We start from the raw sequence: 15,011 nt of genomic DNA, 5'->3' as shown, positions 1-15,011 counted from the left end.
TGATTCTTTCATCTCTTCTAGCCATGCTAGATAGTTGGCTTGTCATCCGTTATAAGTGTATGAATATACATGCACATGCTTTCAGGGTAGCATTTTACGTGCTTCTTTACTGAATTGCATGGAAGGCATTAGGCACCGTTTCGGTAACGGTGGCTCTCCCCTCTGCACGTTTGCCCGTTACGCTCCCCACCGTTCATTGCAAAGGGCAGGAACGCTGGCGCAGCCTCGCGGGGGGCGCAGCCACGCTCGCTGAGGGATCAGCAGATCTTCATTTGCTGTAATGAAATCTCCACCCAGCTGCTAAATGAATTCCAGCTCCTGTTTTCCTCAGCTGCATTATCAGCCTCATCGTGCCCGCGGAGGCTCAGGCCCTGCGGGTCTCTGTTCCTCTGGTGCAGCCCACAGCCCCTGGCTGTGCCGGGGATGCTGCCCAGCAGGAGCCCAGGGCGGTACGGCACCGCGTCTGCTGCTCCGGGTGACTCTATAGCAGAGCGGAACAGCGTTGGGAAGCAGCAGTGGCTCTCCATACAGCACTAGCGAATGACGCTCTTTCTCCTGTAGCCCTCCTGCAGAGCCTGATGAACAGGAGACATAAACACTGGATCTGATGGCGCAACGAAATGCAGCCTCTTGAAAGGAGAGAGAAGGGGAAGCTGAATGGGAGGCACACAAGACTATTTGGACGCAGGGGAGTAGAGGCAGGATTTGCCTATAGAGATGCTGCATCTTTAAGCTGAAAGGCTTCCCTCCCGGACACGGAGCCAACGGGGCACCCGGAGGCCGGAGCGGAGAGCGGAGCTGGGGAGCAGGAGGCTGAAGCGCAGCAGCCCGTGCGCCCACCACGACGGGAGAGACGCGGGACCCCTGCTCGCTCCATGTCCCACCAGCTGGAGGTCACTGCTGCGGACTCACAGCCTGGGGAGAACCTGCCAGGCCGGGTTATAACGTGCCCGAAATCACAAAGTCCCGGCAGTGCAGCAGGAACTCGGTGAAGCTCTGACGCTCTTTGGCGACTCACAGCTTCCAGTAGCTGCCACCATCTGGCTATTGGAGCCACGGACGCGCGTGTGCGTGTCCTGCTGGGAACGTGCTTTGTGGGAAGCGCTGGTGCGAGGAGACGCTGGATGCAGCGGCTGCTTCGAACGGCCAGCCGGACCCATCCAGGGCTGCGCGGTGGAAAGGAGGGCGAGGCTTCTCTCGCAAGGGCCTGAAGAGGCTGAGAAGCGTGTCTGTGCCACCGCACGTCCTGCTGGAGCGCAGCCCGGCCCTGTGTGTCATCCCCCGGGCAGACGCGCAGCTCGGGGCGTGCTCAGGCGGGCAGCGCCCCAGCGGCTGGCGGGAGCACGGGGGCTGCTCTGGGGACACAGGCGACAAGGCGGGAGAAGCCCTGAAGTCCCAGCTTTGTGCTGGAGGATGGTGCCACCCTCTGGCTGTGTCGCTCTTGCGCAGGTACCAGCCCCCTGGGGGCTGCAGCGGGGTTCTGACCCGCGCCGGGAGAGGGACCCCGCGCTGCGGGGCGAGCGGGGCTCGGCAGCGCCGACCCGCACGGGGCGGAGGGAGAGGAGCGCACCCCGCGGCCCCCCCCGCACGGGGCGGAGGGAGCGGAGCGCACCCCGCGGCCCCCCCGCCGCCCCGACTCCCGAGGGTGGGCGCGAAATGGCGGACCGCGACGCCCCGCCCCCTGCTTTGCATAACCACGCCCCCTGGCGGAGCGTGCCCGGCGGCCGTGGTTCCCACGGCAACGGCGCGGTCGGTGCGCGTCTTCCGGCGCGGCTGGTCGCGGTGGGCCCCGCCGCTCCGGCCATGCTGGCCGACCGGGAGCAGGAGGAGGATTTCCAGCGGTTCCTCCGCCGTGTGGACGATATCAGTAAGTGACCCGCGGGGGAGCCGCCTGTCCCCGGCCGGGAGACTCTGCGGGGGCGCGGTGGGGACCGGAGGCGGTCGGACATCCCCGTTTTCGTCGGATGGGGTGCCAGGGACTGAAAGAAAAAGGACGTGAGCAAAGGGGAAGCAGAAAACGAATGGAAAACAGGAGAATTCCCGCCCTTCCTTTCCGAGTTTGCTTTATGTGGAGTCTCCTTAGGTGTCACAGGCTTTGCGGATGCCAAGGGCTGCTTTCTAAGCCTGGCAAACTTTAGAATACAGAAGCTGTAGGTAGCTCTCGGAAGCCAGATGGAGTTGTATTTGTAAAGGTTTCCATTTATAGAGGCGCCCCTGGTCACCTGTGTTTTCAAACGCCTACGTCGGCAGAGGCACCACGATCTCCTGTCCTCCCAGGGTCACTGGGAGTCATGTGTATCTCTTATTTGTTCATCCCCGTTTTAGGCAATTTAGTGCAAGGCTTGAGCTCCACAGACCCAGCTGTCCAGGAAAAAGCTATTGCCGAAACAGAGAAGAGGCTCCACGACCAAGAAACCTGCAAGGAGGAAGAAAGCAAGACTGTGGTGAACAGAACAGTCATCAACACACGAGCTTCCGTAAGGGGTTTTTTCCCTTTGAAGTTGAAGCTGCATGCAGTTTTGGGCTTTTAAGTAATACTAATTCACATTCCTGACCGAGGAGAAAAAAAAAACAATTCAGTCCTCACCATCCCGTGTTTAAGTGTCGATTTGCTGTTCCCAATATGCATTAATCTGGATATTTCAGAGACCGTGTGGCTTTGAACAACTTAACCAAGTGTTCTTTGCTGCTCTGGGTTGTGGTAAAATCTTCGTACGTATACATGCGTGTGTTTCTCTCTTTTTAGGATACGGCAAATGCAGAGGCAGCGAACAAAGGTAGGACAGTGCTCCCTAAAATATTTAGCATCTCTTCAATCGATTTTAGCAGCATTGCTGTTACTTCCTGCAAGACCTAATAACATTTCTGCCAAAGCCTTAGAAATAACTGTTTTCTCTACCGTAGATTGATTTTAATGAAGGTCGCTATCTCTCTCTTTTTATTTTTTGAATACCACCAACTCTCCCGATGCCAACAAGGCTTTCTGACTATTTTGGAAAAGGATGCGAAGGAACGAGCTGAACGAAGGAAGAGGAACGAACACTTAGCAAATGGTAATTGCCAAAGGTTTTTTAGCTAATGCCTTCACATACTATTTAGCAGGATGTGGGCTGATTTAAGATGCTGTCGAGCTACTCTGTTATTGCCGTTCTTACACACGCTGAGACAGCGCTCTGGTTATCTGAGACACAGCATTGATGAGCTGTTTTGATGATTATTCCAATACGGCCTCTGTTTCCTCAGTCACCATTTGGGCAAATGAAACACAGATGTTGTTTTGAGTGCCTGTGTGTTGTTTCGCAGCTCTGAAGGAGAAGGGAAACGATGCCTTCAGGAAAGGAGACTATGGCACGGCCATCGAGAGATACTCCGAAGGTCTGGAAAAACTGAAGGATAAGCAGGAGCTTTACACCAACAGAGCACAGGTCAGCACGTGGAAATGAGCTGCCCCTAGACCGCTGTGGGGTCCTATTCTGGCAAAGTAATATTGTTCTATTATCTAAGTGGATTTCGTAAAAGGTCATATATTTGGCAAATTTACACAAAGCAGATCATTAGAGGTGGAACTTCTGCCCTGATGATCCAATGTATCTGAATCCCTGGGGCCTCAGTCCTGCTGCGGCTGCTCCTTCCCAAGGGAGTGCTCGAGTCCCCCCCCTTGGACATGGCACAGATGGACCTTTGCTCCTTCAGAATAAGGAGAGAATAATCATTCTAGGTCATAGCGTTATTTGAATGCACTGATTTTTGAATTATTTCTTTTAGGGGTCACTTTTATAACTGTAGCTTAATAATTGTTTTGCTTTCTCTACTTGCTTTGTATCATCCATATGTGCGTATTGAATTTTGGTTTATTCAAACTCCAAGGAGATGCAGGAGGAATTAAGGAACAGCTGGTAATTATCCTGCAAAATCAATGGCTAAGCAAATAAACCATCTAATCTTTTTAGTATTTTTATTTACTTAACCGATGTGTGTACAGTGGGTGGTGGAAGCTGTTTGCAGTATTCTGACCCCTCTGCCTAGACGATCTTGGTTTATTTCAGGCCTACCTGAAGGTGCATGAATATGAAAAAGCCATTGGTGACTGTGAATGGGCATTGAAGGTAACTGCAGGATCCTGTCTCTAAGCTCCCAAAACCAGATCTGGTGGGAAAGGGGAAGATCATATAAAACGCCAAAGAGCTGAGCTGAAATGTAGTTGCGTCACATCAGCGGTGCCAATGGCTACAACACAATTAGCAGATTATTAATAACATTGGCAGTATCATTTAAAGAAATCAGTGCTTTTCACTTGTAATGGAGCTGGAAAAGATAACCCGATCTGTTAGTGCTGAGCTGGATGTTTCCTCTCTTTTTTCTAATGAAAATTAGTACCTGTTCCTGGCAGAACTCATCAAAAGACATGGAAATCGTGTTGCTGTAGGAGTTCTGCCATTGTAGACTTGATGCAGGCCTTAATGGTTACCTCATTGTATGAGAGTCTGCTTGTGTTGCCCAAAGTGCAGTGTTCTGGGCAGGATATTAGCACCAGCTGCTTTCCACCCTGAACCAGAGCAACGCCTGCGTTCCTCGCTAGGGAGGTGATAATTATCACCTGGAGGTGATAATTCACCATATAAACTTGAGGTACCTCTAGCAGATGGTATTAATGCTCCTTTTCGTGCTCGCAGGCACTTTGGGCAGCTAAAACTATTAGTCAGAAGGCTGGAAAAAAGTATTTAAAGGTTAAAATTTCTAAACACATAATGAATAGTTCCTTTTTAACACAGTGCAATGAAAAATGTATTAAAGCCTATTTTCTGATGGGGAAAGCTCACCTGGCACTGAAGCACTACAGTGAGGTAAGCTGACTAAATCTTGTGCCCCTGGGACCGTGTTTTGTTCTGCGTTTGCCCCAAAGAGACAATCGAGTAAAATGTGTTTCATTTTTTTATCCCGAATTGCTCTGTGCGGCGCATTAAACTGTTGCTGCCTATAACTGAGAAATGATTGCGTGTTATCTGTGCATGACAAAAATCTCTGCATAATTCAGGTTCAGTGAACTGTTAAGATTAAAGATGCTAGTGAGAGTGATATAGATATATATATATGTATATATATATATTCCCAATATCCCAGTGAAATGAATATCAAACAAAAGATCTAGTTCTGCATTTCATGTATGAAACCCTAATGGAAGCGTAAATACTTTTAATCATGGAAGTTTTGACTTGTGCGCCTCCATAAATGTGATTTTTCACGCTTCAGTACCGTGGGCCAAGAACTTTTGAGCTTAACCGGGATGACTCTGCCTGGGTTATAATTGTTATCATCTTCCTATTTTATCTTCCATTGAGAGAGCTGTTCTTTTCCCTGTGCAGTCCAGGCAGTGTTACGAGAAGATCTTACAAATTGATCCCCGAAAGGAAAGCCTATTCAAAGGTGAGAAATTAAAATCGTTACCCTGCCGTCCCTTGTTTTCTGATCAAGACAGAGCTTAATCAAACCCCTGCTCAGCTCTTCGGAACTTTTGGTGGAGTCTTTTCCTGCAGCTTTTGGTTGCGGTTGTTTCCTGTTCCCGCTGTTTCCCTCCCCAGAGCTGTCGCTCGTCCTGCACATCTGCGTGCAGAACATCGTGCTCTCCATGGAGTCTGCTTCATTTTTCACTTGAAACTTGACCCTATCAGAACATTCACCTGACACGCTTTGTTTCCTTATTATTTCCAAGATTGTGTCAACGAGGTAAACTTGGAGGAAGAAAGAACGAAAGACGAGGAGGCGGCAGGGACGGCGGTTCGCTCTGGGGAGCCGGCTGCGCTGTCCGTAGCACAGCTGCTGCAGAGGCTGCGGAGGCCCCGCCAGCACGTCCTCTACTACACGGGGGGGATCCGACTGTTGACAGGAGCCGTCAAAGGCCGTAAGTGTGTGACGCCAAGTTTGTTGATCACGGGAGTCCAAGTAGATTAATACAAGTGGAGGAGTTTTTAAAGGGGCGGAAAAACTATCCCTATATTTTAAACATAAAATCAGTAACGTTTGAAGTCCAAATTTACCGCCAGTAGATGTTTGCATATCATTTTAGAACTAGATGGATGTTGTAGCTGATCTGTTAAGACTTCTTACGAGGTGTTTCATTTGTTTTGGAACACTTGTCATTCTCTGTTAAAGCACACTGATTTGCAAAGCCACTCTCACGTTTCAGTGTTCCTAAACAGCCTTTAGCTTGAAGTCAATCGTCCGTTACAGCATCAGGCATGGGTTAGAGGCCTTTAGCTTCAAAGCTGTTTGTACTTCACGCAGCATTCCTGGAGTCTTTCCCCAAAGCTGTGGACACAGTGACCTTCTCCTTTCACACCGTGTTACAGGAGAGCAGGAGTCTGCCTTCACTGCGATGTATCAGCCAGATGGGCCATAGAGCTCATTCATTTATCTCTGAATTTTTCAGGCACTGAGCAAACTCTGTTTAGAACAAACAATGGATTCAGTATCCTCAAAGACAACGAGGCTGTGAGACGGTAAGAGCTCTCCCAAGGAGAACAGTAGGGTGTTACAGCATGAGAAAATGAAGGGATTGTTCTCAAGAAAGACAATCGCATCTTGAAACGCACATGGAATTATCAAAAGATAATGTAATAACAGATGTTAGTGTCTGAGTGCACTGACTCTTACAGGAACAGTGGTCTCTTAGACGCAGTGAGCAGAGTGAATGAATTTCTGCTTGGGTCTCCTATTTCCGTACCGTTGTCCTTCCTGTCACGGGGAGAGCAACTTTGGGGGAAAAAAAGCACATGCACACCAAAAAACCCAACACACTTTAGCATAAAAGAGCATCTGAAAGCACTTGTTGCTTTAAGTACACCTGGCCAGACTCCCTGGTGCTGTTGGTGCTGTCAGTAAATATTTGGCCATATAGCTCTGTAGTGTAACCCGTGAAACTCTCTAATCCTGTGATCAAGGATGGGGATCATCTCTGGGGACCTGTATCTTCTGCTGCCGTGCTTCCTTGGCTGCTGTCGTATTGTTTTGGTAATCGGGAAACAAATCTGACTAATATTTAGCCATATTGCTTCAGGGTCTGTGTGTGCTGAAGGTAGACTAGATCCTAGATCTGGTCTTGGGGAGGTTCTGGAAAACGAGTCTGATTGTTCTAAAAACGTGTCACCAATGAGCTGGGTTTAGAGCTTATGAACTCCCGTGTTCCTGTGGCAGAGCCTCATCTCTGTGGGCCTTTGCTGATGTCCCTTGCCAAAAAGCTAATGGTTTGATCTGTCCTTTGCTCTTTTTATGAGATAACATTTCTAATTCAGGGCCTTCTGTACAGAGACTAAAAACAGTGCTGAAGTGGATCTGTCTGTTTCTCTTCTCTTCCTTTGGCAAGCTGTCTGCACCGGCAACGGTAAGACTATATAATGAGCGTTAATCATTGCTAATGTACTGTTAATATGGCACTTATTGTGTCTGGAAGCGTCGTTTGGCATGAACGTCACTTTGCCAGAGCACTTGGCTCTAGACACTGTTGTAAACCAAGTTTTAGAGGTCAAGGGCAAGTGTTGGAGGTGTTCTGCTGGCAGCACACAGTTTGGATGGTTCTGTGCGTCATGAGATGAAGCTCATAGTCTGTTTCTGTGGGCATTTTAAATTTGCTGAAGGGGTGGCAAGGAAATTCCCTGTGTTGCGATGTTCGTGCTGCAGGGCAGGGGGAGGCCCGTGTCGTGCTCTGCCTGCGGGTCGCCGGCAGTGAATGCAGAGGGATGCGCAGGCGCTCGTGGGTGAAATAAAGACATTAAACATGTTAAATCAGCACCTAGAAATAAAAAAATATAATAGTAATGGGGGCGCCATTTGTGTGTGACATTGCTCTTAGGTCTTCTCTTTTTTTTCAGAAGAAAATCAGCATCTTCTATTGACTCACCCTGATGTGAATGCACAGCTGCCAAAACTGCTCTCCTCCGGGGTGCCGGAGATCCAAAAGGAGACGTTGGCACTGATTTCTCTTTACTCAGAGAATGAGAACGGGAGGAGGCTGCTTGTCAGGCACCAGGACCTATCAAAGTAATGGGCACTACTGCACCTCAGAAAACGTCCTCGCTGCCTGGGCTCGCACACGTTCAGAACCCGTCCCACAGGCTTCTTGGCAGTGGGCTCGTCATTGGAATGAGCCGAGCCTAGAGCTTCTCTCTCTCAAACTCTTCAGTTGCATTCTGCTTGTCCATCCCCAGGATGTTTGCCAGCAGCAGAGCAGCTCAGCCTCCCGTGTCTGTGGAGCCTGCACGCTGATGAAATGTTACAGTGCTGACAGAAATGGGCACGTGTGTTAAGATTGCTCTACTTGTGCAAGGAGGGATATTGTGATGTTGGCACTTGTGCAAGGAGGGATATCGTGAGAGGATCTGGTACTAACACACGTTCTGCTGGCAGTTGGGTGACCGAGGGTGTTTGAAAGGCCTGGCTTATCCAGCCTGGTCAAAACCCTACTGAACACAATGAAGCTCAAGACCACAAATTTTGTTGGTGCACTTAAAATACGATTTTGATCTTTAATAATTAAACCAAAGTGGACACAATTTGTTTCTTTTTTCTTTTTAATAACAGATGGCTGCAGATTTTGATGACATTTGTCAACCACACTGATGCCAGGGCTAGCAGTGCCATGAACATACTCTCTGATTTAACAGCAGAGGAAAGGTAACTTACATTTCTTTGTTCATTATACTGTTCATTATACTGTTCTTATCTCAACCCATGAGGTGGTTTGGTTGTTTGTTCCCTTTCTGATTGTCTCCCCCATCCCACCGGGGAGGCAGTGAGTGAGCCGCTGGGTGCTCCTAGTTGCTGCTGGCATTAAACCACAACTGCTTGTTGTTGTACCTTGTCTTTATGTTGCTGTTGTGTTGCCTTTATCTGTGATTTTTGTCTAAAGCTTTACACGTCCAAATATGGCTTTCTTTATCCCCCGACAGGTTCAAAACCCAGTGTCGCGTCATGCTTTCCACAGGTGTTTTACCTTTATTCACCCAGCTGCTGGTATGAAAGATCTGTTTCTATATTTCTGGTTTACTTTTGTGTGTAACGTGTCTTACGACCACTCTTTCCAGTTTTACAGCCAGTTGCTTCTAGACAGAACCTCTCTGTGGTAGAACCACAGTAGTTACTGTGCCCATAGTTCTGTTCCCGTTTTCCGTCGCCAGAGGGGTGGGAGCATGTATTTGTGTTTCCTTGTCCCTTGTTCTTGATTCGTTGTTCCACTGCTGTTCTCAGGCCTCTGCCCGGCTGGTGAACCAGGCAGCCCTCGCCCGCTGCATCGGCGCCGTGGGGAGCCTGTGTGCCGACGCGGCCATCCGAGCGCAGGTGGCCGGGTGCGAGCAGTGCTGGCGAGCCTGCTTAACCCTTCTGGTAAGGAAACCTGACGGCTCCCTAGAATAGTGTTTTCAGGCCTGTCTCCTGGGGAAATGGTACTTGTGTGATCGTGTTTGTCTGCCTCGCCTAATAGCTTTGAACCCTCGACTGAGATCTTTCTAATCTAGTAGTTGGATAAAGGTCCGTTGTTCACATAAGGTGCAGATCGATAGATGGGTGGGGGAGAGTGAATGGTGCCTTATTTTAAGTGGCCCTGTTCGGGGTAAGGATGCAGCATGAACTCAGTCCTCCGAAACTAAAGAATTCAGAGGATCTTATTAACTGCCTAAACATCAGATGTTTGGAGTGTGCAGCTTTAGATACCAAAGAGGAACAAACACAGGGATGAATCTGTATTAAAAAGGCACCATTTGCTCTGGTGCTTACAAGACTTTTTCTTCCTTCTAAGTTCCTGGTGCACCAGGGGAACACCGAAGCACCGTGTCAGCAAGCGCGTGTGCTGAACCCTGAACTGATGGCGCTCTGCTCTCCTTCGTGCACAGGGTGAATACTCGGATGTCAGCACACCCCAGTACCAGGAGTGTGTGTTTGCAGTCCTGGGCCTGATGATGAACTTACTGCTTGAATCAAATGTGACCATCCAGGTATGCAAGATCTGTAAACGTTCTTTGGTAGCTGTCTTCTTATAATCACTTTCTCAGAGATGCAGAATTGCCTGAGCAGTTAGAGCACCCTCCTGCCTTGGCACTGTCAGCGGGGCTGATGCAAGTCACTGAAGTCAAACCAAAGCACTCAGATGGATAAGGTTGACAATGTAAGTAATGTAAGTAAACTAAGAAGTGAAAAAATTTACAAAACTTTCTCTTCCACCACCACACCCCATATACACACAGTTATGAGAAAAATACAGTGTATAGAACCTTTCTATAGTGGTATAAATGTTTTGTTTGTCATCAGTCTCCTGTTGTGGAATATTCTTAGATGCTTGGCACATTCCAAAATTGTTTAAGGATTCCCTCAAGAAGGAACAATTTCTTCAGTCAGGTCTGGGTGGTGCAGTGTTAGTGCCTCGGTGCCATGTGTGCCTGCTCTCCCTGGGTTCTCCGGTGTGCGGTACTGTGTGTATCAGCCCGTTCTTCTCTCGACACTTCCAGCAGTCGGCTGGACCTGCCGTTTCGCGTTGTTGTTTCAGTGCGTTGCTGTGGACGTCAGCGGCAGGTGCATGACTCTCCTTGGGGACAAGGACGGGAGGATTGTGACAGTAAGTGGAATATCTACGGACTAATGAACACCTCAGTGCAAACTGTGCAAGTCTGTGCCTTAGGCTTTGGAGCCTAAGACGTTCATAATTGTTAGTAGTAAAGAGATAATATACCCCTTATATTGCTCAGTTTTTGGTATTATTTGATGCAAGAGGTGTTCAATGTTCTCTTGAAATAGACTTAATAGAAGCTCTTACAAATAATTTCATCCTTAGGATTGTGTTCAGTATAAAACTCTTCAAAATCAATCTAGAAGCGAAGGAGCAAGAATAATTTGGGTGTTTAGCTGCTGTTTCTTTTTACAATTGTTGTATGTGAATCAAGCCTGGGAGACTGGACTCCTGTATGTGTGTAAGTCCCACGGACAGCGGGTGTTCGAGGCAGATCGGTGGGAGCAGACGTGGACTCCGCGTCCATTCGCCTCTCTGAACTGACATGAATTCTCCTGATCTGCTTTATTTGACTCAATAGTGCTGGGCTGGTTCCTACTGGGAATTTGTTTCAATAAAAAAGCACACAGGGAGTTGTCCTGTTGCTTGTTGTTCAGTCTCATCTCTGTCTACACTGAGTCTTTCAAAGCTGTGCCGTGTCCTAAAGGGGTTCTTTGTTATGTTTCTGTAAAATTCTCCTTTTATCACTTCAATTATTTGGCTTTGTTCTGAAAAAAACAAAATAATTTGAAAACTCCTGAAAGTTGTCTGGACGAATAAACTTTTCCTTTCTCCCTCGCACTGTTCTGACGCAGAGAGCCGTGGGAGTGCTGAGCCGCGTCCTGCCAGCATCCTCCGCGGCGACAGAAGAGGCGGTGAAAGGAGGGGTGGTGAAGAAAATCATCAAATTCTTGAAAGTAAATGAATTTAACAAAATTCCCTTTATTTTTGCCTGTGTTGTCCCTTCAGAAAACCATAGTTGCCTCTGTGTTTAGCCTCTTTTCCTTAGGAGAAAGACCTGTGCAGCCACTCTGGCTGCCAGTGTCTGCGTCTGTTGGCCATTGTAACTGCTCTCGAGTTTCATTTTAGGCTAGGTAAGCAGGTTGGAAATTAGACCTGGCTCCTGTAGGCTGGTCTGTAGTCCAGCTCTGCTTGCAGGGCCCTGCCAATTCCAGAATCAACTACCGCAGGCCCAGTAGGTGCATTAGAGCTTAAAGTTGGCGTGATCTAATTCGGACCACTGGAGAGCAATGGAGCCCTCGCCACTGATCATCAGTGGCTGCTGAACCAAGCTGGGGAGCAATTTTTCCCTGAATAATGCGTATGTGAATCTGCAGGCACTGTTCTCCCGTGTAGCTGTGGACCTGGGAGAACGTGTATGTACCCAGCCTGATGTGGATTTGAGATGCAAACAGGCTGTGGCGCTCAGCCGGGCTCGTGTCACCAGTGGGCACCAGGGGAGTTGATAGTGGGAAAGGAACTGGGCTCCAGAGATTCAGGGACTTTTGTATGTTTGTTGCTGGCAGGAAAGAGATGGTTCTTGTGTCATTTTCAGCCTGTGTCCATCTCGAGATAGATATGCTCTACAAAGGCCTTACTTTGGTATTTGGGCTTAGGCGTAAGGAATACCTAACTATCCCCTGACTAACCTAAGCTGTTCTGTAAGCTTGAGTAAGTTGGCGTATGGAGTGTATGTTTGTTAATGCGTGCTTTATTCTAATCAAACCCAGGCTGCAGGACAGATCACATCCAGCTATGGTATAAAGACCCTTTCCATCTGCACCAGAAGTAACAGACGAGCTCAAGAAGATCTAGTGAAGGCAGATAAAAGTAAGTGCCAACTTCACTGGAGTCTGAATGCAGAGGTGGGTTCTCAGTATCATCCAATTACTTTCTTCCCCTCTAGACTGGAACTGAACACGGGGTTTAACTCTTGCAAGACTTTAGCCATGTCTTCTAAGTAATGTGCTGGTTCGCCTCCTGAAATAGTGCTTAATGGCCTTAGCTCTGTGTGTGCATGGGAATAGGCACCTCAGATAATAAGCCTGAGATAGAGAAACTGCGCTTTACTCCAGGAAAGTGGCTTGATACGCTTTTTCAGAGCCAGAGAAAAAGTGCTTGTAAACTGTAACAGAATTGGGTTGTACTTCCCAAGGTTAGTGGCTAAAATAAGAGTCTTCATTTAGGCATCTGACTTCCAGAGGGTGAGGCTGTTTATATTTTCCCTCAATTTACAAGTGGATATTTGGCCTGGTATTAAAAGGAAATAGATACGAGACAGACTGATTATATCAGATCAGATGTCTGAGGGTATTTGTGAGTATTTAGCTCTAGTCATGTGGTATAACACTACTTAGATTGCTTTAAAATCTAGGTTCAATTAACGCTAATGTAACTACAACAGAGAATGCCTCAGTTTTATCTAAACGGTTGAACCTGTCAAGAAACTGTCAGCTCATGTAGTTCAACTTGAACCCGAAGGATTTCCACTCGCTAAAAGCCTCTCGGAGCACCGTCTTCCTTTTGTATCCCCCATATTAGTGGCACTGTCATCTGCAGGTGAAGCTTTCGTTTCCTCAGATTAGTAAAAACACTTCACTCTTGTTCTTTCCACCACAGCTCACAAGGAAACTTCACGCATGTGAAAGCCATGGCTGTGTTTTATTTAGAAAGCATTCTGTCCAAGTGGTTCTAGATTCTGTGGCCCGAAAAGTTGCTGCTGCTTGCAGCTGCCAGCGAGAGCTGCACCGCTCTGCATCAGGAGCACACACGGAACACTCCGGTGCTGTACATGAGTGTAGGTTACAGAAGCAGGAGAGCTGAGCCGCGTTCTGTTAGCTAAGGATACAGAGAAAGCTTGTTTGTGTTCCTTTAGTTCAGCTATTCTTGCCACAACAGCATTTCTGTCTTAAAACAGAACCTTAACCTAGAAAAGCACCCGACACAGAACAGTGCTCACTCTCTGGGGGTTTCGGTAAAGACAGGAGAACAAAACTGCGTGCGTCTGTGCCATTAACCTCTCTTTCTGCAGGGTTCAGCGTGCTGCTGAAGCTCTTGGACTCGGAGAATGAAATGATTGTGGGAAACGCCGCTTTCTGCCTTGGCCAGTGCCTTGGAGTCCCTGGAGCAGCAGCGTCCTTGCTGAACTCCAACGTCGTGATGATTTTGTTGAAACATGCTGGTGGTGATGCTACAAGAACTTCAGTGCAGCGGAACGCAGCCATTGCCCTGGGGAAGCTTTGTGTCGCCGAACCAAGGTATTGTAAAAGAACGACTGTTCTCCTGCGCCGTCGGGCTGTTATCAGGTGGTAGCTCTTGAAAAGCTGAGCAGCGTCATATACTCCATGCAATCCATCGCTCTTCCTCCAAGGAGCATTCCCACTTCTGGTACTGTCCCCACAGCTCTGCCTTAGGGTTCCTGTGTTGTTAGGTGTCCCTCGTAATGTGTTTCAAAGAGCTGCTTTCTGCTGCTCCCTGTGCTGGAAGAATGGAAGGAGGAGGAGTGATGGTACAAGTTTCTAGAGGTCAGAGCAATGACGAGAGCAAAACAGAAGTATAAATGTCAGCAAAGAATGTCTGCTGCTGCCTGCCAAGAGTAAGCCAAGCCCAGTTACCTGCAGAGCGCCAGCTGCAGCGAGCTGCATTCCACACGGGGAACTGAGTTCGGCTTGTTCGTACCCATCCTCACCCACCCACGGCAGAGGGCAAGGGATGACGCTTGGCTTCCAAAGTTTAAGCACCTTGCTTCTGCTGGAGATCCCAAATGAACGATAAAGCATCTGCTCTGAGGTTTACAAAACACTCCAGAGATATAAAAGGGAAACCCTTTAGTTACTTTGTTTTGTTAATTTGAAGTATCACCTATTTGAACAATTGTCAAGTATTATTTAGAACTTCCGTTTTCCTTCTTTGGGGGAATTGTAGTCTAGAAACTCTGTTTATCGTGCTGCTTTAGGAGGAATTTATCAGAAGTCGCACTCAGCATCCGTGGCGGTTTTGGCGGGGGGTGCAGCAGAGCAGTGGAAGTTTACACCTTGCTTTGTTAGTCACCTTGGACTCCCCAGCGACCTTTCTGTTGTCTTTCCAGGCACCTTCTTCAGCTGCGGAAGCTCAACGGGCTGGCCATCCTGAGCTCCTCCATGAAATACCTGCAGAGCGCCTGAGCTCTTCAGGAGAGCTTCCAAATGCGCTGGTAGTGTCACTGGCCCTTGAGTGTTTTCTTCTCTAATAAAACTAACTCAAAGCACATCAGCTTTTCAATCCCTTTTCCAAGTGCTTGCTGGTCCTCCATAAGAGCCAGTAAAACAGCATCAATATAAGTACCAAGAGAAAGAAGTTAATTTATTATCTAGGCTAACAACTAAAATAACAGCCTGCGTTAAGCTTTGATAAGTGATGTTGCCCTTTCTCGCTGGTGAGTTCTTTGCTGGTTAACCACTGACCTAGTTGTCTAGTTTACTGTCCAGTTTGGGTCCGGTAC

General features: G+C 48.1%; 1 protein-coding gene across 1 annotated transcript; it reads left to right on the top strand.

Moving 5' to 3' along the window:
• Positions 1 to 1,699: 1,699 nt before the first annotated feature.
• On the top strand, positions 1,700 to 15,011 carry TTC12 (tetratricopeptide repeat domain 12). The gene is made up of 21 exons (XM_082070521.1): positions 1,700 to 1,867; positions 2,326 to 2,477; positions 2,747 to 2,777; positions 2,979 to 3,053; positions 3,304 to 3,425; positions 4,047 to 4,106; positions 4,773 to 4,844; positions 5,364 to 5,424; positions 5,711 to 5,899; positions 6,428 to 6,497; positions 7,290 to 7,378; positions 7,866 to 8,034; positions 8,575 to 8,667; positions 8,943 to 9,006; positions 9,241 to 9,375; positions 9,882 to 9,983; positions 10,532 to 10,600; positions 11,347 to 11,448; positions 12,262 to 12,361; positions 13,563 to 13,788; positions 14,619 to 15,011. Exons 1-21 carry the CDS (start codon positions 1,804 to 1,806, stop codon positions 14,692 to 14,694), a joined length of 2,121 nt encoding a protein of 706 aa, XP_081926647.1. The 5' UTR covers positions 1,700 to 1,803; the 3' UTR covers positions 14,695 to 15,011.

The sequence above is a fragment of the Streptopelia decaocto genome (assembly GCF_964273445.1).
Source record: "Streptopelia decaocto genome assembly, chromosome: 21".
Taxonomy (NCBI): Eukaryota; Metazoa; Chordata; class Aves; order Columbiformes; family Columbidae; genus Streptopelia; species Streptopelia decaocto.
This window is presented reverse-complemented; position numbering and strand designations above follow the sequence as displayed.